The sequence below is a fragment of the Globicephala melas genome, chromosome 20 (assembly GCF_963455315.2).
Source record: "Globicephala melas chromosome 20, mGloMel1.2, whole genome shotgun sequence".
Classification (NCBI taxonomy): Eukaryota; Metazoa; Chordata; class Mammalia; order Artiodactyla; family Delphinidae; genus Globicephala; species Globicephala melas.
The window spans coordinates 35,466,950-35,487,900 of NC_083333.1; the positions used below are offsets into that span (position 1 = coordinate 35,466,950).

At 51.6% G+C, this 20,951-nt stretch overlaps 1 protein-coding gene across 5 annotated transcripts; it reads left to right on the top strand.

The window, feature by feature from the left end:
* Positions 1-1,413: 1,413 nt before the first annotated feature.
* On the top strand, positions 1,414-20,891 carry SMARCD2 (SWI/SNF related BAF chromatin remodeling complex subunit D2). Of its 5 annotated transcripts, XM_030843454.3 has the most exons (14): positions 11,283-11,326; positions 14,092-14,164; positions 16,051-16,235; positions 16,436-16,478; positions 16,635-16,757; positions 17,520-17,675; positions 18,089-18,184; positions 18,328-18,429; positions 18,575-18,736; positions 18,903-19,000; positions 19,176-19,311; positions 19,467-19,589; positions 19,725-19,826; positions 19,953-20,891. In XM_030843454.3, exons 3-14 carry the CDS (start codon positions 16,060-16,062, stop codon positions 20,004-20,006), a joined length of 1,371 nt encoding a protein of 456 aa, XP_030699314.1. In that variant the 5' UTR covers positions 11,283-11,326; positions 14,092-14,164; positions 16,051-16,059; the 3' UTR covers positions 20,007-20,891. The 5 variants fall into 5 exon arrangements, with proteins under 5 accessions (XP_060146455.1, XP_030699313.1, XP_030699314.1 ...); XM_060290472.2 differs by lacking the exons at positions 11,283-11,326; positions 14,092-14,164 and adding an exon at positions 1,414-1,585; XM_030843453.3 differs by lacking the exon at positions 14,092-14,164 and having other exon boundaries at positions 10,810-11,326.
* The last annotated feature ends 60 nt before the right edge of the window (positions 20,892-20,951 follow it).

The window sequence follows — 20,951 nt, forward strand, 5'->3', positions numbered from 1 at the left end:
TGGCAAACATGCATGTGCTGTTGGATGGCTTTGGCTGTGTAGCCGAACTGGACTTCCTGTCAGAGTTTGGGATGCTCACCATCCATTTACATCCCAGGGTTCTTGCAGTTTCTTACACACACCTGAGTCACATCCCACCCTTTGAACACTGTCTCTTCGCTATGCCTGGAATTTGCTTCCTCATTCCTGGACACTCTTTCACCCAGTTCAATGTGTCTTTTCAACGAAGCCCACTGTGACCAGCACTTTTCAACCCCGGGTGCCCAGGCCGCATCCCAGCACACCCTCGGTCGATGCTGCTGCTTTCTTTTCCCCCAGGAGCACCACCTTCTACCACACTCCCCCTGACCCCTTAGGCCTGGGAGTCTGGTCTACTTCCGGCCTGGACTGTAAGCCCCATGAGGGCAGGGCCTTTTTCACTGATGGATCCCAAGCACCCAGAATGGCTGTAGGTGTTCAACGACTATAAACGAATGAATTAATGAACTAGATAAATTATTTACAAATCTTTGAGTGAGGGGCTGCGCCCACCCCTCGGATACAGAGCCCAGTCAGTTGTGGCTCGGCAGGAGTTTCCCGTGCAGTGTGTACACAACGTGGCTCTGAGCCCAACAGGCCATGAAGCCTTTTAAAGGTGGTTGGTATTTTACATTTTTTAACTATGTGGGGGAAATACTTCAATGAGTGATCCTCAAAAATTCCGGAGTGTGAGGAGGTGAAGCCCACCAGGAGGCCAGACCCCCACAGATTTGACAGGAAAGCTGGGAGAAGACCCCAGCATGAATCTAAGCAAAGAAAACAAGACCCAAGTTCTCACTGAGGGCCGCTCCTTGCTGCCCCACCCGCTCCTCGCCTCGCCCGCTTCCCTCTCAGGCGCCCGCCACGCGCTCCGACCGTTTGGTAGGCACAGCCGGGCGGGCGCGCACGAAGACACTCCTGGCCGGAGGATTTGCCTGATCTGCCTAGAAACTCGTGACGTCTACGCAGAAGCTTAGCGAGAGTTGGCTGAGACAGGCGGGGCGGGCCGGAAGCTAGGACGACAGGAGGGGGTAACGGGGAAGATGAGAGTAGGGAAGCCTGTATCCTGCTTGGCAGAGAGCACATATTTGACTCAAGATAATGGCTACTACATAAAAAAAACCGTGAAAACAAAATGGAAATGGTGGTTGTAGCAAATAATGGCTCTGTAAGGAAAACAAGGGGTTGTCGGCACCCCCCTGCCTGTTCGTCTGGTGGTGCGTCCTGAACACGTGAGGCTCCCGCGCGGGAGTGGGCTGCGCGCGCAGCCTCCTTCTCGCCTTGGCCCTCCGAGCGGGCTCTTCTGTGGACTTCGGCTAGGCCCTCGCACAAAATCCTGCTGGGACTCCACCAGGCTCTTCCTGGGTGGGCTGGGAAAGGGGTTCGGAGGCACGCCTTGCCACTGTCTGAAAAGTCTTTCCGGCGCCTCGCCCCCTGTTTCTATACCCCGCTCTCCACATAGAAGTAACACGCTTGAGGGAACTAGCGGTTCGGGCCTCACTTCCTACCAAAGGTGCTTGCGCCCTTGCTCCCGCCCAGGGCTTATCAATAAGCTATAAAAATTAAGGTGAGCTTGTAAATCCTCCTTTGTTGCCTCTTTTCACCCCGCGTCCCTTTTCCTTAGCTTCCACGTCTGACGTCTCCCGAGGGTCGTGTCTCAGAAACCTTCCCCTGAGCCCAGATAGGGCCGTTCACATCGGCACCTTTTTGCGGCTTTGGATCTCCCGTAGTCGTTGGTCTGACCGTAAGGCATGGGCTGAGTTAATTGGTGAAGTGAAATTTGAAGATTTGGGAGGTTTTTTTAGGAGGGCAGTTATTAGGTGCATCCACTATCTCGTTTAATAGAACTCCTTTCCAGCGAGGAGGCAGTCCTTTTAACCCGATTTCGTGAGTGAGGAAACAGACTTGGAGAGGCCTCACTAATCCTTGTATGGGGGAGGCCGGCCGGGAAATTATTAATGTTGACAGTTTTGGTGACCAGTATAAGTCTTTTTTTTTTTTTTTAATTTATTTTTGGCTGCGTTTGGTCTTAGTTGCTGCCTGTGGGCTTTCTCTAGTTGCGGCTACCGGGGGCCACTCTTCGTTTCGGTGCGTGGGCTTCTCATTGCGGTGGCTTCTCTTCTTGCGGAACATGGGCTCTAGGCACGCGGGCTGAGCAGTTATGGCGCAGGGGCTTAGTTGCTCTGCGGTATGTGGGATCTTCCCGGATCAGGGCTGAAACCCATGTCTCCTGCATTGGCAGGCAGCTTCCTAACCACTGCACCACCAGCGAAGTCCTGACCAGTATAAGTCTTAAGAACCTTTTTTTCAGCTGCCTGTCTTGTGTCCTAGTACCACTGCCTCCTCTCCTTCCATACTGACAGTTTGAGGGAGAGTGTTGGATAGAATAGAAGCTTGGGGGCTAAACAAGCCAATGAATCCCTCAAAAATGTCCTACTAGCTTTAAGACTATGGGAAATTTACGTAACTTACAGTTTCCTTATCTGTCAACGGGAATGGCATTTAGTTTATTTATATGAAAGTGCCTACCATTGTTTTCTGACACTAAAAATAAGTGTGCAGTAAATGGGCATCTGTATTTTCCTCTTCCAATCTCAGAAGGGCCTTTTCTGACTACTCTCTAAAACTGCCAGGCTTTGTTTTTCTTTATAGCACTTATCACTACCTGACTTTAAGGTAAATATCCAGTGGTGTTCTGGAGCAACTCGAATGGGCAAGCCGTTCTCTTCCCAGCTCTGCATTTAATGATGTAGGTTGGTTACCTGAAGACCATGGTAGAGGTTTTAAAAAAAATTTAGCTGAAGTGTAGTTGATTTACAATATTGTGTTAGTTTCTGGTATACAGCAAAGTGATTCAGTCATATATATATATATATATATGTATATTCTTTTTCATGTTCTTTTCCATTATTGTTTACTACAGTGGTGGAAGTATTTATATCACTGAAATTGTCAGAGGTTACAAATCAGGGTTTGATTTTGTTTTTCTGAGAACTGGTTGGTAAATATTTACCGGTACACCACTGTATATTTCTGTTTGTTTATGTTTATTGTTTTCTCTCTAGAATCTAAGTGTCACGAGGGCATGATTTTCATGTGTCTTATTTATTGCTGTCACCTTAACACCTAGAACAATGGCTCATGTAGTATGCACTCAATAAATATTTAGTAATTGAGTGAGCTGAGAGTCTGTGAAGAGTGGTGATTTCACACCTTAATTTTCTTTAGGGGAGGCATGGCATAACTCCCTCAGAGGACTCTTAGCTTTGTGACACCAACCTCCTTTGACTGCTTTTCATTTTCCTTCTGCTTCTCCATCCCTTGTCCCCAAAGGTAGTGGTGAGGATGAGAATTTGGATCTGTCTAGAGAAGACATTACCACCACCCTCTTCCAGGCAACAAGCTTCCAGGCAACAAGCTCAACCCCACCCCTGAAAACCTCTATCAGTGGGAGAGAGTGAAGGAACTATGCTTGTCAGAGACATGCCCTCAACTTATCCCAGCCCCAGACAACTCAAAAGGCCAAAATGGAGATGACCCCTAATACCATTTTTCCAAAAAAATGTTTCTCATACCTCTTCATAAAGTTCCCAGCAATTACTATTTTATGGGCTAGTTTTAAAAGGTTTCAGAGATTTCTGGGAAGTTCTAATTGACAGGTTTTTATTTTATTTTATGGTAATATTTTCAGGAATATTTAATTTGTCTGAAGTCAGAGTAATTTAAAGACTTTATGGAAATAGCGTATATATCAAAATTTATCAAACATGTAGTTGATTGTCAGTCATATTTCAATAAAGCTGTTTTTTAAGTCTTTATAGAAATATTTAATCATAGAAATATTCATATTTAATAATATTAAACATTCATATTTAATATTCATAATTTTTTTCAGTATCAGTAACCAAATTTCAGTTTCATGATAGAATGTTACCATTTTCAGGAATTGTTTTGCCAATTTCTAACTTTGCATATCACTTTAGTATGTTACTTCTAGCAAAATGTATTTGTGATGTGGTTGCTTCTGTTGCTTTACCTGATTTTTAGCGTGTTCTTTTTTTTTTTTTTTTTTTTGGTCCTTTACAAATTCATGTTCCTGGTTAATGCATATCAAATCTGAGGCTAGTTCATAAGCTCTATCATAGTAACCCCTTTAAGCTGCCTTCCTTTCTCTTTTGTGGCTTTGAATGGTTTTGCTCATTTATGTTAACTCTTTCTGTAAAGTGCTACCAAATCAACATCCTAATCACTCCTTGTTAGAAATCAAAATTTCTGCACTTATACTTGGCAGGATTTTTTCAGCTGCTTATTTGTTTTTTCAGGTACCGTTGAATGTCATTTTCTATTTTGTCATATGCTTACATTTTTATTATCCTTTTTCCAGTTCCTCAATGGCATATCAACCTTAAATTTCATTTCTTCAATTAAAATTTTAACCTTCAAAATCTTTAAGGCTGTTAATATAATCCCATGTAATAAAAATAGCTATATCATGTAAAAATAGTTTTTTAAAAGTTCTGGTAATTTTATAAAATGGTCACTTAGTGAATGGAATTTTAGCAAATAAGCTTGCTCCAGCTGTCCCATTTCTTTATGTGAATGGTGCTTTCCTAGAGAAGTGGAGAAGGCACTCCTTCAAATGGATAATTGCTTTGGCCCAGGTGGTTCATGATTGTGGGACTGGCTTATAGAGGCAGCAGGTTTGAACCTGACAGAAGCCGGAAAAACCCCAGCTGGAGAGCTGTCCTCTTCTGAAGGTGCATCTCTCGTTTGACTGCTTTTTTTACTTGGTTTCTTGGCTCCCCAAATCTGCTGCCTCTCTGATCCCTCAAGACTCTCTTTCTCCTTTACCTGCTCTTTATTCGTGGGGCTGGCAATGCCTAACTCAGGGCAACTTGTTTATAGAGGCTAAATGGCTAGTTAGGATCAGTATAGTCTTAACCAGAATCAGAAGGGCGTATAGATTATGGGTTAAACATCAGGAGTTAGTACTAAGGGAATCAACCTTGGCAGCCCATCAGAGTCAAGGTGAGGATAAGATCTGAGCTAGGGAGTAAACAAAGAAAAATCCAGGAATCCAGGTGGAAGGTCACAAGTCAGTATGTTCAAGAGAGTGAGAGTGTAAAGCTCAAGAAAGATTTGGGAGTCAAAGTTAACTACTATGATTAAACTGGTTTTAACCTTCTGCCCTGATGGGTTGACTCCTGATTGGGACCAACTTGGAACAGAGTTCTAGGGTGAGGAAGCAGAGGTAACTTTTATCAGAGTTATTTCCTGTGCAGGCATTTTTTTGTGCACTGTCCTGGAGTTCACACTGCAGGGGTGCGTGGTTGGAGAGCCCCAAACAAAAGCCACAGCACAATATGATGAGTACTCTTACACAGGTTTAGATTGAGTGCTATGGAAAACAGAAAAGAGAACAACAAATTGACAATGGCAGTGGGAGGCTGGGGATAGGAAATCACGGAAAATTCCAGAGGCAGTGGCATTTGAGTTGGCCTTGAAGAATAAACAGACTTTTGCATAGCAGAGAACTGGGGAAGAACACTTACTCATTTAATAAATATGTATTGAGTACTTAACTTTGTGCCAGGTATAGTTCCAGGCAGTGGGGACACAGCAGCGAACAAAGTCCCAGCCTTAAAGGAGCTTACATTCTAGTAACATCATAGGCAGAAGAACCACAGCATGAAAGGTATGTTCAGGGAAGGGCAAGTTCAGTGTGGCTTGATAGTAGAATACATGGGATGGTGGTGGAAAATAAAGCTAGAGAGGTAGGAGGAGGACAGAGAATAAAGAGCCAATTATGCCATGTTTAGATATAGACTCTTCTGGAAGCCATTGGCTTTTAACATTTTAGAAACCCTTTAGGAACCCTTTCTGCCAAAGAAATCATGCAAGGTCACTCAACATAAAAAGCAAAAAACAGTAGAGCTCCTTGTCTGAAGCAGGGATATGGAAGGTGGGGTGCGGGGAGGTCAAGCAAGGGAGGAACTCCTAGTTCTGCCCTCTCACCTCATTCTCAGCTCTCCACAAGAGCTCTGAGAAACCCGAAGGACCACAGTGGGTTTAAAGCCCACTAGTGAAGATGATGGAGGGCACACGAATATGAGAAAATGGAGAGATGTGATCAGATTTGCTATCTTGAGATAAAATTGGCAGGGGGAATGGGGTAGAATGGCCTATTAGCAGAGAAACCATGGCAGAGGGAGGTTATGGAAGAGGTGCTGAGGTGCTGACCTAAGATGGGTAGGATGGATCCAAGAGAGATTTAGGAGGTAAAACCAATAGAACTTGGTGACTAAGACTGAGCAGGAGTAAGAGGGAAGAGGAGAAGATGATTTCAAGAACGAAGGTCCTTAAGGCTTCCTCTATTCTCTTTGCTTTTGGTTGCAGGCACCCTGGGCATCTGTTTGGGTCACTCCACCTTCTTTGGCTCTCAGCTGCCTATAAGACCAGTTTGAATGTCTCAGCAAGGCAGCGTTGGCCCTTCGCCATGTTTTCATGCCCTTAATCAAGATAGATACAGGGGAGGAGACTGAGAGGGAGGACAATGAGATACTGATTTTGGACAGATGGGTTTAAAAGACCTAGGGAGCATCTAGCAGGGAGTTGGAGATATGGATCTGAAGGTCAGGAGAGAGGTGGGAGTTGGAGTTAGAGATTTAGGGTCATCAGAAAATAGACAGTAATTGAAGGGATGGGAGTAGATGAGTATGTCTGGGTAGGTCATGTATAAAAGAGCTAAAGATAGAATGTCAGAGGACAAGCACATTTAGGGACCAGAAGAAGAGTGAGGATAAGTCAGAGATCCCAGGGGAGACCCTTATCTTTCCTCTGTTTTAGTGGTCTGTTTTTCCATTCTACCAGCAGCTCTGGGGCCAAATTCCAGAGCTAGGAGGTCACCTCTGGGAGGGTCTGAGAAGTGACCAGGAAGAGGACTCTGAGACCACAATGCCACTTAGGTCTCTGAATGCACCATAACCCTCTACCTTGCATGGGGAGAGAACAAATGGTAGAATCAAGCCCCAGACCTTGGCTCCAGAGAGTACAGGAGTGTCACCTGGGCTGTAGGCCTAAAGCCCACTTCTTGAATCCTGGTATCTGCTCCCACTATTGGAAGTCTGTGCTTCAGGAGTTTTACCTGCTAGACTGTGTTGACTGTGAAAATATGTGTATTGAGAACCATGACCTCAATTGGGCACACAGAAGAGGAGCTTTCTGACTTACACTTGATAATCCAGCAAAATTGATTCTGATTCTCTTCACCCTGTACTGCTTCATGCCCTTGAGTCTTACACTGTTTTCTTTACCTAACTCATTCATAACCTCTTTTGCATAACCTCCTCCAAGAAGTCTTTACTAATCCCTTTCCCCCACTAAAGGCCTCTTCTGTTTTCCCAGGGTACCTTATGAATACCTTTATCTTAGCAGTTGTCACATGGAGAAATGATCTATTTATGCATTTATTTTCTTTGCTAGAATATGTCAGGGACTGGCACATGGAAGGTGTTCAATATAAGGCTTCTCAAATGGCAAATACAGCATCTGCTGCTTTACTATGCAGCCCTTTTGCTGCTGTGACTGGGCAGTGCCCCAGGCCTGCCTTCCCACCACATCCACATGGGAGATGGATGCGTCAGCTGCCTGGACGCTCCAGCAGGGACAGACTCTTCGTACAGCCCCAGAATGCTGCCATCATGATAAATTTTTCCCGCCATGACCTGACTACCACATTGTTTCTCCTGTAATTCCAGCCTCCTGAGGGCCACCACACTGAGGAGTGATCCTTTGCCTGCTTGCTCTAGGGCCATCTTGCTCCAAGGGCCTTTCTCTTGTGAACTCTTCTGGGGCTATTTTGCCCACCAGACAGCTGGGCAAGGAACATTAGAGCGCATGCTGGGGATTATCCCTTTGGCTCTGGTTGTATTAAATACTTTACTATTAAACACTTTATTACATTAAATACTTCAGTTTCATTCAGTCTCTGGGCATCTGTAGATACAACAGGGTCCAGAGGTTATTGGAAAGTCCCTCTTCTGAGACCATAGAAGGTCTCAGAATGAAATTCTGAAAAGTGGTCACTGAGCAGAATAAGTATCAAGGGAAGAAGGGAGGAAGAGAAAAAGGCATTACAAGTTGAAATAACAAAGGCATGGGAATGCTGCCTCCATGACTGCAAGTCATGTAATTGGCTGTACCATTAGGTCCTACGAGGGTGGCAGTGGAAATGGCCTCCCCTCCCCACATCTCTATCGTTTCTTCAGTGTTAACTTAGTGCTCTCTTTTCACAAGGTTCTGAATTGTCTCAAAGTGAGAGATCCATTTGTCTACTGGGTGACCACCAATCGTATCTCCTTCTTCAAATCAGAGTGCTCCAGGAAACATTTTCTGATTAATCAGGCCCTACCAATCAACCTCCCTCTGAGTCCCTGTGGCACTTGCTTTTCAGTTTGAACAGTTTCTTTGCAAGTAATAACAGACCAGAGGTAAGAGAGAAATAACAGTTACCAACAAGAAGTCATATATAGTGGGTAAGTGCCTGGATTGTGGATTCTCAAGCCAGATCAGAACCAGGTTTGAATCCCAGCACCATCATAGTAAGAGCAGGCAAGTAACTGAATCTCTCTGCCTTGATTTCTAAAATAGAGGTAAAAGTAGTATTTACCTTATATGCATTGTGAGGATTAAATGAGATAATATGTGTAGTAAATGCTTAATAAATGTTAGCTCTTCTCTGCCTGCTGTCTAGGAAATCTTCTTTAACCTCTACCATGTCTTAGGTATCTGTTTTCCCCCTAACACCTTCAGGATATTATTTCATTGCAGTTAGCTCATTGCTAACATTGTTTATCATTTTATCTCACTACACTTAAAGATCATTCATTTGTTTACACATACAAGGAAGGTTGTGTCAGAATTACCTGGGAGGTCTTTTTTTAAATGCAACACTGGGAGCCAATGGTGTGTGTGTGTGTGTGTGTGTGTGTGTGTCTGTGTGTGTCTGTGTGTGTGTGTGTGTGTGTGTGTGTGTGTGTGTGTGTGTGTGTGTGTGTAGGGGGGTGGTTTGGCAGGGATATTTTGGAATAGCTCCCCAGGAGATTCACACTTACTACTTCCTCTGGAACTACTGTTGCTCTAGCAGCTTGAAAGTCCTGAAATGGACATTAACTGCATTGTCAAGAATTCTTTACCCACTTTGCAGTGGTGGGGAGGGGCCTTGATTCAATGACTGGAACAATTCCAGTGGTCTGTTTTCAGACTGGCAGTTAACCCACTTTTAGGGAGAAAGAGGAGAGGGATCTCTGAGAAGACCAAGAGGCAGGAAAGCAGCAGCAGCAGCAATAGCAGGGTTTATCACTGGAGGATAAAGATACCAGGAAGTACAGATGAGCAGAACTAACTAAAAAGGGTTGCACTGTAAACAGGATCTGGGGTGCTATGGTGCAAGACTTGGTTGGGGATGAAAACATACAGCAGAGAATTTGTATAATGAAGAAGTCGATCTTGGATAGTCAAAAGTGTAGTCTGAGTAACAAGAGCATTGCTTGGGAGCTCGTTAGGAATGCAGAATCTTGATCCCTACCGCAGAACCCAGGCCTACTGGATCATAATCTGCATTTTAAACAAAAGCCCCAGGTGTTTCTTATGCTCCTTAGAGTTGAAGAAGCACTGGTCTGTATCATGGGGAGAAAAATCACAGAACACCTGGCACAGCTAAAGCACTTTATTCTGAGTACCTCTGACACAGGGCTGATTTCTGAAAAGGTAGTGAATTTTTGAAAAGTGCTATAAATCCTGGAGAAGGATATTTAACTCAGGGAGGCTTCTCATAATGCAAAATTCCTTTGCCTAGAAACATTTCCTGTGGAGTAAAGTACTAGGCTTCCTTAAAGTGAGGCAGAGGCACATTCAAAATATGCGATAAGAACTCGGCGCTTGGCCAATTCAGCCCTTCACACAGCTGGATCCGGTCTGGGGCAGCCAAGTCCCTTGGCAGCTCTGCGCCACCAGGATGGGCTTTTTTTTTTTTTTTTTTTGGCTGTGTTGGGTCTTCGTTGCTGCGCGCAGGCTTTCTCTAATTGCAGCGAGCAGGGGCTGTTCTTTGTTGCGGTGCACGGGCTTCTCATTGCAGTGGCTTCTCTTGTTGCGGAGCATGGGCTCTAGGTGCACAGGCTTCAGTAGTTGTGGCACACGGGCTCAGCAGTTGTGGCGCGAGGGCTCTACAGCGCAGGCTCAGTAGTTGTGGTGCACGGGCTTAGTTGCTCCGCGGCATTTGGGATCTTCCCGGACCAGGGCTCGAACCCGTGTCCCCTGCATTGGCGGGCAGATTCTTAATCACTGCGCCCCCAGGGAAGTCCCCAGGATGGGCTTTTAAAGAAAGTCAAGTTGGCAGCTGTTCTGCTGGATAGGGCAGCTGTAAGTTGTCTTTAATGCTGAAAACGTAGAAAGGATGTCTGATAGAAGTATTTTCAGGGAGCGTGGCCGTGTACCCCAGTGAGTCGGCTGCACGAAGGAGAAAACAGCAACTACTCTTTCACTGTAGAAGCCCTTCTGACCTTTGACCTCTGACCCCGCCCCGCTTTTCCGTGCGCAGCTTCCGCCCCCGCCCCTCCGATGGAGGGCCGGCCCAAGGGGTGTGGGCGGGGCTCCTGGGGGGCCGGCGGTTAGGGGTGGTGCCTGTTGGGGGCGGGTCTCGCGAGGGGCGGGATTTGAGGAGGCATCCTCGCACTGGGCGGCTGGGTATAGGCGGGGCTTAGTGCTGGGCTGGATTAGGCGGGGCAGAGGGTTAGTTGCCGCCTCTGCGTAACTGGACACTGGCGGCCAAACCTCCGGAGGCCGGGGGAGGCAAGCGGGCCCGTAGCACATCCCGGATCCGGAATTTCCCGGGCAGGACCGGAATCAGGATCGGCCCTGCCCCAAACTGGGTTTGTGAGGAACTCGCGAACTTGGATTAGGAAATCCCGGAATCCGGATCAACAAACCCTAGAACCCGGAATTTAGAGCGGAAAGTCCCGGAGCGCGGAGCGCGGAGCGAACTCAGCGCGAAGCCCGGAGTCCGGATCGAGACACCGCCGGACGGGACGGAGCGATGTCGGGCCGTGGCGCGGGCGGGTTCCCGCTGCCCCCGCTGAGCCCTGGCGGCGGCGCCGTTGCCGCGGCCCTGGGAGCTCCGCCTCCGCCAGCAGGACCCGGCATGCTGCCCGGACCGGCGCTCAGGGGGCCCGGGCCGGCTGGAGGCGTGGGGGGCCCTGGGGCCGCCGCCTTCCGCCCCATGGGCCCCGCGGGCCCCGCGGCGCAGTTCCAGGTGAGGAGGGCGGATGGGCGGGTGGCGCCGCTAGCACGCCCGGGGCAGGGGGCGAAGGGGGCCTCGAGTGAGGGCCCTGGGGCAGCCTCCTGGATAGATGGTACAAGGGCTCTGCATGCGGATTTCACGGGGCACGGTGGGGGGCAAGGCCAGGGACCCTCGGGCTCGGCTAGGTGGTGGTGGAGTTGGGGGAGAAGGTAAGAGCTACTCTGGGGTGTAGGGTTTGAAGCAGTTAGGAGGGTCGGGGTTCTTCCTTAGAACAGGGATTCTGAGCAACTGAGAGATGGAGGCGTTGTTGGAGCTAGTGAGTTGTGGGCGGGTGGGATGAGAAGTGTAGTGTAGATTATCGGGTAAGGGGTCCTGGGAAGTGATGAGAAAGTTTTGGAAAAGGACCCTCACTGAGAAAGCAGGTTACCCTGCATTGGTCTTGGTCCTACTCCAAGTCTGCTCTGTTTTTTTTTCTACTTGGGAAGTGGCAGAGTTCTAGCGTGTCTGAGATGGCTCCCAGCTGCTAAGGAGGAGGAAGAAGGGCCTGGCTTCCCACGGCCACCGGAGGCAGAAGATAAGGGATTCCAGCCTGTGCAGGGGTAGTCTACTCCTGGGTCAGGCCAAGGGGCCTTCACACAGGGATGACTCTGGGTTAGACCAGAGAGGGTGGTGGACAAGCCTGAGGAAGGAGGAAAGCCCAGCCCATTCTGGACAGACTTTATTTATGGCTTTCTGCCTGGTGTCATAGTGTCCAGGAGTTGATCGGTCTGGAGGAGCAGAGAGTCTCCACTGAGCACCGCTGGTCTGCGGCTGGAGGAGCCTGCAGAGAGTTGCTTCAAAGGGTTCTGTCTTTTTTGGCTTTGCAGAGGGGCTTCTCGGGTTGCAGCTTCAAAGGCCATTGAGAGGCAGAGACTCTTTCTTAGGGTCAGTGTGTGAGGAACTCAGCCTGACACTGGGGGGGCGGGGCTTATCAGTCCCCAAGTTCATTGTTTCTGGTCGCCCCCAGAATGCTTGGGAATTGCGCCCATCCTTTTTCCCACCACCCTCTCCACTTTTTTTTTTTTTTTTTTGGCTGCGTTGCGTCTTCATTGCTGTTTGCAGGCTTTCTCTAGTTGTGGCGAGCGGGGTCTACTCTTCGTTGCGGTGCGCGGGCTTCTCACTGCGTTGGCTTCTCTTGTTGCGGAGCATGGGCTCTAGTGCAGGCTTCAGTAGTTGTGGCACGCGGGCTCAGTAGTTGTGGTGCACGGACTTAGTTGCTCCGCGGCATGTGGGATCCTCCCGGACCAGGGCTTGAACCCGTGTCCCTTGCATTGGCAGGCGGATTCCCAACCACTGCGCCACCAGGGAAGTCCCCCCCCATTTTTAATTAGTCTTTAGGTTCTAACAATGCCATATCCCAATCCATGTGCCCCAGCATTTGACACTGGCTTCTTGCTAATCTCTCAGGGCAGCTGGGAGATTTTCATGTCTCCTCTACCTCACTTGCCCAGGTAGAGGTCCCCCAAATGGATCCTCATAGAGTAGGGTACACATATCCCCCCAGGAGCCCTGGGCCCTCACTTTGTAAAGAGATGCTTCATTTGGGGGCAGTGATTTTTCCGTCTTACCCCTCATTCTCCGTCCTCCCTGTAAAGAAAACTAAGGTCTGAGTATTGACAGGGACAGATCTGGTCCCAAAGGCTCCAGCTGGGATTCATCTGTCCCATCTTGCCCTCCCCCTTGGGGATTCATGGGCCAGGGTGTCACTGAGGCATCCCTGCATCTGTCATTCTGGCTCTTGGGCGAGTTAGCTGAGGAGCCTTCCTGTGGGCCATTGGCCTGGGAAGGATCTAAGGATCTGATAGGAGCCTCTCTAGTTTCCTCAGCTTGCAGACCTTGGGAAATGTGGCCTGGGGAAAGCCCCTGAGAGGATGGATTCCACAGTGATTTGTAGGGAGTGGCCTTGGGCCGGTGGCGAGGCTGAGCTGGCTGGCTGGGTAGCCCAGGCTTCTAGGAGTGGGGACCTTGGGGAAGGCACTGAGCCTCTGCTTGCCATCCATCTGCTCAGGGTCTCCTCCTCCTCTCCCCAGGGCCGGGGCTGGGGGGGCCCGCAGTAGAGGTAGGTGCCGGGGGCGGGGGCGGTTCACTTTGGCTGAGTTTGAGGAGGATCCTGCTTGGCCTCTTTCCAAGTCCAGTTATGTGACTTCCGGGAGAAGGGATCTGAGACCTGAGGAGCGGGGGTGCCTCTCTATTGGGGTGCCTGCAGTGAGCTGGAGCTGGTGCCTGCAGTGAGCTCTCAGGCCCAAGTGGGGCGAATAGGGGAGCCTATTGATACAAGGGAAGTGACGACCCACCTTCTTACAGTGTCACAGTCTACCAAGGAGCTTAAAGAAAACAAAAAATGAAAAAAAAAAACCCCAAAAAACACAGAGTGCTGGGTTCACGCCGGAGAGTTCAGGATATTTTCCATGTATGCAGGGGTATACGCTCTTCTCCTCCGTCCTTAGGCCCAGCCACCAGGAGCCCCAGGGCCCCAGGCGCTGAGCCGGGCGAGCGTGCTCTCTGGAGGCGCAGCATCAGGCCTGGCCTCCCGCCCCTGCTGTCCCCGGTGGTGGAGCCAGAGTCCAGCTGAGGACGTGGGCTGCTGCCGGGCTGAGGGAGAGGAGGTTACTGCCCGCTCCTGAGGCTCAGGGCACTGAGCCAGGCCTCCCTAGCTAGCCCTGCTGCAGGAAGGGGCTCAGGGAGCCCAAGCGTTCGGGGCTCTGTTCTTTTCTTTAACTCTTGGGTTGTTTTTTTAGAAGAGAAGGAGTTACTGGTGCTTCAGAGCCCAGGTGTGGAGCTTGGCCAGGCCGAGCTGGGACTTCATGAACTGTAAGCAGCCTTTCCCTGGGCCCCTTCCCCCTCGGGAGAAGCCTGGGGCCCTGGGCGAGCTGGGGGCTCTCACCCGGGAAGAGTGTGGAGCAGCGTCTGGGAGGGGCCTCTTCCAGGCCCTGCCTGTGCCGCCTGGTCTGGGGACTTCCTGTTCCGGGAGCACCTGCCTCAGCGGGTTGGGTGTTGCTCAGGAGGTTTTGTGGGCGCCCTAGTGAAGAGGCCCCGGCTCCCACTCTGCAGGCCCCCGCCTCACTTCTTCCTCCCCTTCAGCTCGGGCACTGGTGGGAAAAACTCGAATCTAGGGTGCGTGGGGCTGGGCTCTCAGCTGTGGCCACCCTGAGTTTTTTCTGTCATCTCTAGCTGTGGCTCATTAAGGCAGAGAAGCAGGCTGACTGCCTCTCAACAGCTCCGATGACTCCCTTCCTGATGAGGAGAGACTTGTGGCAGGACTCCAGAGGTCCCAGACAGAGCCCCCCACATTGAACTCCATCCTCCCAAACGCTTCCTTCATGCCTCACTCCTTTCTCCTCCCCCCCCCCCACTCTGGGTCATGTTTCTGTCCGTCTCTGCATCTGGTCAAGAATCTGACCCTCCTTGGAGAGAACAGGGGTTGAGTGCTGGCTGAAGAGGTGGAGCAGGAATCTCCCGGTGCTGGGGGGGGCGGGGGTCCTTTGATTTGGTGCGAGTCCCCACTCAGCCTGGCTTGGTTGGCTGGTCCTGGCGGTTGCATAATCTGGGCCTTGGGGCCAGCCCTGTGAAGCTGCCAGGGACAGTGTGTACGAGGCAGAGCTGCCAAACAGGCCTTGCAGGCAGCAGCCTCTGGGAAGGGGCGGGGGTTACTCCCCGAGGGGCTCCACAGAGATGCTGGGGAGCCTGACCTCGGTGGGAAATCCTTCTGCAGGCTTCTAAGGAAGCCACCTCTCATTCAGATTCCTCTGCTGATCCTAAAACTTCGATCCTTGCGTCCCCTGATAATCTTACCTCCCTTCTCCAGCTTGGGATTGCCAAGCCAGCCCTAGCCTCCAGGAGGTGGGTGCGTGGACCACGCGCAGAGGCCAGGTGCCAGCTGCTCTCTCTCCCGCAGGAGCCACGGCTTCCCCTTCAGGGTCTTCTGGCGTAGGGGCTGGGGGCTGGGCAGTGGGGAGGTGAGAGAAGGGTCCAGTTGTGGGTGGTGAGTAGGGGCCATATGGCGGCCAGATGGTCTCTACTCCGCCTGAGGCCCCCCACTGGCTGGGACAGGCTCCACGCCATCCCGCTGCGGCTTGCTCACCTGGGTTTCCACTGCCTGATGGGCTCGCCAGCCTGTTGGACTGCCTTTCTCCTCTTAGTCACACCACCAGGCTGGCGGCAGGATGGGTGTTGCGGCTGTGACCGTCAGCCTGCTCCTCTCACACTGCACCCAGCCACCTGGCCACGATACTGCCCCCAGGCTTCTCCCTCAAGTTGGGGGAAGGAGCGGATGGGAGTGCTTGGTGGGACCATCTGAGAGCCTCAGGAGTGCCTTGAAGCTGGCTGGTCCCAGGGAGCAGGGGCATAGTGTGCTAGGGCCGGAAGGTGGCTGGAAGTGGCGATGGGCCCTGAAGAACTCCCCCAGGCCCTTCTTCTCTCTGCAGGCAGGATTCTCCTCCCACCCCTGGGCTCTGCAGGCCTCATTCGCTGGCACGGCTGCCAGGGCGGTTGAAGGGGGCGGGGCAGGTGTGGTTTACACTTCTGCTCTCAGGCGCCTGCTCCCCTTTGTTCTTGGCACTCCTGCCCGGGCTCCGCGGGCTCTGCCGTGTGCTGCTCAGGGCTGGACCTGGCTGAGCAGAGGGATGGAGGGAATGGGTTACGGGCCCCATAGGGCCCCACCGCTGACCTGTGCATCTCCGTTGGCTCACTTCCCCCAGAGGCCTGGCATGTCACCAGGGAGCCGGATGCCCATGGCTGGCTTGCAGGTGGGACCCCCTGCCGGCTCCCCATTTGGCTCAGCTGCTCCACTTCGACCTGGCATGCCACCCACCATGATGGACCCATTCCGAAAACGCCTGCTTGTGCCCCAGGCTCAGCCCCCAATGCCTGCCCAGCGCCGGGGGTAAGACCATCCTGTTTCTCCCACCCCATCTAGTGCAGCTCTAGTGGTAACAGATGGTTTCCTTCTGTCCTAAGAGCTTCGATGATTGAGGAAGACTCCCAGGTCTCCTGGGGGAAGGTCCGGGGGACTGGAGAGGTAGATGGCGAGTGGGGGAGGTACGTTGGACCATTGACCTCTTAAGTGGGTTTCTGTCCTCCCAGGTTAAAGAGGAGGAAGATGGCAGATAAAGTTCTACCTCAGCGAGTGAGTATGTTGGGAGGGGGCCTAGGAGGCTCACCCAAGGGCTGGTTGGCTGAGGGTGGAGTGAGTCTCCCCTAACCCTGGGGTGAGGGAGAAATGGAGGAAGGAACCAGAGCTGCAGCTGAAACAAGCTGATGAACCCCTTCTCCCTTCCTCCAGATTCGGGAGCTTGTCCCAGAGTCTCAGGCGTACATGGATCTCTTGGCTTTTGAGCGGAAGCTGGACCAGACCATTGCTCGAAAGCGGATGGAGATCCAGGAGGCCATCAAAAAGCCTCTGACGGTGTGTGCAGCCCCAGCTACTTCTGGGCCTTGCCAGGCTTCTCTGCCTCTCCCTGGCCTTGTTTTCCAGGGGCCAAGTGAGGGTCTGTGATGGGCTAGAGCAGGATTTTTCACATTGTAGGATACAGCCCATTGAGCATGGACTCAATTTAGTGTGGTGGGGCCAGCACGTTCTCAATGAAATATAACATAGTAGAAATTATAATAATTCTTCACCGTAGTAAAGGACTTAACGACATTTTTATTTCATGTATTTATGTGTGTAGATCCTGGATCATGATTTAAAATGTAAATATTGTAGATCGTGGTCAGAAGTTTGAAAGGCAAAACTACAGGGTAGATGAGGATAGTTCCTGTCTTCTTCCCCATCCCTAGAGAAGCTTTATCTAGAACAGCCTCTTGAACGGTGAAGGCTTTCCAGGAGATGATATTCTGGGACCATCATGGGTGTTTGAGTTTCATTTAAAATAGGAGCCAGAGGCTTCTGGTTTGCCTGATAGCACCCCCTGTATACCTCTGTCACACCACTGATCCCCCTGTGTTGGAACTGTTGGTAGTGCATCTGTCTCCCCTATGAAATTGTGAGTCCTTTGAAGGCCAGGACTGAAATTTCCTCTCCTGATTCCCAGTGCCTAACCAGGGGCCTGGCCCACAGTCACTGCTCTGTATTGATGTTGAATGAGTTCAGATGGGAAGATTGGGTAGCAGTGTTTTCCAACACACTGGTCCCCCTCTAGCTAACCGGTCGTCTTTCTCTCTTTAGCAAAAACGAAAGCTGCGGATCTATATTTCTAATACGTTCAGTCCCAGCAAGGCAGAAGGTGATAGCGCAGGAACCGCAGGGACCCCTGGGGGAAACCCCGCAGGGGACAAGGTGGCTTCCTGGGAACTCCGAGTAGAGGGAAAACTGCTGGATGATGTGAGTTGGGGAAGGAGGTGTCTGGAAGGGAGGTGGCCTGTGTGGGCCAGACAGTTGGGCACTTCCGGGGACGTCCTGCATGAGGGAGAGGGCACTGCTCACAGTTCATGCTTTGCACAGCTCTGAGCCAGTACGAGGTGGGAGATTTGTATGGTTATTACAACAGTTTTCCTGCAGATGGCAGTAAAGTGTCCTGAGGAAGGGGTGCCCCTTTCTAATTGGCTGACAGTGGGGCTGCATAGAGCCCCTTCCCTGTCTCAAGTCTCTCACTTTTCCTGGCTTCCTTCAGGGCCCAAGAATCTTCAGTACCCTGAGCTTCAGGGCTGAAACAATATTCCTCTGTTTGGGGCTTAGTATAGCTTAGGCTTGAGCGCTCATCAGCACCCCTATCTCACACCCCTTTGCATCCCCAGCCTAGTAAACAGAAGAGGAAGTTTTCTTCATTCTTCAAGAGCCTCGTCATTGAGCTGGACAAGGAACTGTACGGGCCTGACAACCACCTGGTGGAGGTGAGAGTGGGCCTAGGGTTCAGGAACACAGGGTGACATGCCAGGTGGCCAGAGAAATGGCCTTAGTCCCCTTGCAGGGCCAGGTTGTGTATGTTCATGCCCACCCCCTTGGTGATGAGCTCTGCTCCCCTCCCCCCTGCCAGTGGCACCGGATGCCCACCACCCAGGAGACAGATGGCTTCCAGGTGAAACGGCCCGGAGACCTCAACGTCAAGTGCACCCTCCTGCTCATGCTGGACCATCAGGTGACAAGTGCCCTGGGGCCATGTTTGGGGTCACAGGGACTCTCCTCTGGGGCATTGGGGCAGGTCCCTATTGTAAAGCCTGTCCCTGTCCTATTCTTTTTTTTTCACAAGAACCCCTTCTCTGACTCCCCTCTGTCCATCCCAGCCTCCCCAGTACAAGTTGGACCCCCGACTGGCGAGGCTGCTGGGGGTGCACACACAGACGAGGGCTGCCATCATGCAGGCCCTGTGGCTCTACATCAAACACAACCAGCTGCAGGACGGCCACGAGCGGGAGTACATCAACTGCAACCGGTACTTCCGCCAGGTTAGCTGGACGCCGTCCCCCCTCTAGTCTCGCAGCCTCTGTCTTGCCTGCGGCTCCAGAGCCCCACTGGGCTAGTTCTCAACCACGTTCTTCACACTGCCCCTGGGATGGTCCACTTCGCCGTGTGCCCACAAAGGCATCACCAACCCTCTGGTGCTCTCTCTAGATCTTCAGTTGTGGCCGACTCCGTTTCTCTGAGATTCCCATGAAGCTAGCCGGGTTGCTGCAGCATCCAGACCCCATTGTCATCAACCATGTCATTAGGTAAATGGGAAGAGGAGGAGGAAGGCTCCTCTAAGAGCAGTTTACCTTTGGCTTGAATTAAAGCCAGAGAAAAGCAGCAGGTTTGGTTTCCTGCTCCCCGAGCGTGTGCAGTTTGGCCCAGGTGGGTGGGGTGGAGCTGTGTGCTCACGCTTTCCCTCCCCTGTGTTGTGTGTAGCGTGGACCCTAACGACCAGAAGAAGACAGCCTGTTACGACATTGATGTGGAGGTGGATGACCCGCTTAAGGCCCAGATGAGCAATTTTCTGGCCTCCACCACCAATCAGCAGGAGATCGCCTCTCTTGATGTCAAGGTGGGCCCCTACCCTCACAGCCTCCTCTGGGGCCCACAGGGAGGCCAGTTAGGCTCTCAGGCATTTCCATACATGTGGCACCTTGGGATGGGATCCGAGTCCTCTGGGGTTAGGGCTGGAAACAGCCAGTCTGACACATGTACCCCTTTTCCCAGATCCATGAGACCATTGAGTCCATCAACCAGCTGAAGACCCAGAGGGATTTCATGCTCAGTTTTAGCACTGACCCCCAGGACTTCATCCAGGAATGGCTCCGTTCCCAGCGCCGGGACCTCAAGGTGTGCTCCTCTTTCCTGAGGTTGATCCCATGTTAAGCTCTGGGTGGTTGTGCCCCCATCACTATTCTTCCGGTTCCAGGGGCAGATAGATCAGGGGTGGGAATCATGTTCAGCTTTCCTCCTGGCTCTGTGCAGATCATCACTGATGTGATTGGGAATCCTGAGGAGGAGAGACGAGCTGCTTTCTACCACCAGCCCTGGGCCCAGGAAGCAGTGGGGAGGCACATCTTTGCCAAGGTGAGGCGGCTGCGCCCCATCTGCCCGCCTGTGGTTGAGCGGGACTGCACACCAGAGGGGAGGGCGAGCCGCTCACAAGCGCGGGCGGTCAGACAGGCCTGAGCCACCCGTCTCTCCCTCCTCCAGGTGCAGCAGCGAAGGCAGGAACTGGAACAGGTGCTGGGAATCCGCCTGACCTAACTGCTCAGGGATCCCTTCCTTTCTTCCCAGCCCTGGAGCCACCCCCTCCTCAGCCTGGAAGGGGACCGCCCTCTGGGGCACAGACATGTAGGATAAGGAGGGGGGAGGGGTGTCTCCTGTCACCCTCTGCTCCCCAGCTTTAGTTTCGTAAGTGTAGTGATAGGATTCCTTGTTGCTTGGTCCCAAAGCCTTATTACTTACACGTTGGCTTTAATTGGATTCACAGCAGAGGCCTCCTCTGCCCCCTGCAGGCAGGCCCAAGTAGGACCTGGAGGCTGTGCTTTGACATGGTAACCGAGACCTTTCAGAACCAAAGGCCCCTGGCTTTGCTTGTTTACAGACCCCGTTGGGGCGAGTGTCAGCGCTGGCTCTGGGGAGCTGGGCGAGGAAGAGGGGCACAGCTCACACTCTTCCTAGCCTTTCCAAACCAAAGTTCTTTGCCATTCCTACCAGCCCAGCCTTGCTGCTGGTTTTTTTTCCTTTCTTGGGTATTTGCACTATTCGTGGAGCAGGTTTTTCTATGCGGGAGCCACTTTTTTTTGTACAGGGGTAAGCTGGGGTTTTTCAGGGAGCCCTACTTGGTGTCTCCTTCCTTGTTTTCTTCTCTCAATCTATGCAAGCGGCTCTGGCCGCCATCATCTCCTGAGAGGCCAGAGGGCTGCCACCCCAGCTCTTGGGCCCGGGGGGTAACGCCTCCTAGAGGGAGGGCACACTAGTTCTCTGGCGTGGCCTGAGGCATGGGTGTATGTGGGCAGGGGTAGGTACAGGGGAGAGATGGCGAGGACTATTGTCCTTTGGAGCTTGTTAAGGAGGGTGGGCCTAGGGCTTGGCAAGTGCCACTTCTGGCAGGTTTGGAAATTTCCAAATAAATCTTTGTTTATTGGTGGTGCCCAGACCTGGTGACTGAACAGTGCGGCCACTCATTAACAGACTCAAGTCCTCAAG

What these genes read in the sequence shown, in the direction of transcription:
- SMARCD2 (XM_030843451.3), top strand. Translation starts at nt 15,517, where the DNA reads ATGGGTGTTGCGGCTGTGACCGTCAGCCTGCTCCTCTCACACTGCACC. An exon ending in CCATCAAAAAGCCTCTGACG is followed by an intron (nt 16,758 to 17,519) that starts GTGTGTGCAGCC and finishes TTCTCTCTTTAG; the next exon opens with CAAAAACGAAAGCTGCGGAT. An exon ending in AGGGAAAACTGCTGGATGAT is followed by an intron (nt 17,676 to 18,088) that starts GTGAGTTGGGGA and finishes TTGCATCCCCAG; the next exon opens with CCTAGTAAACAGAAGAGGAA.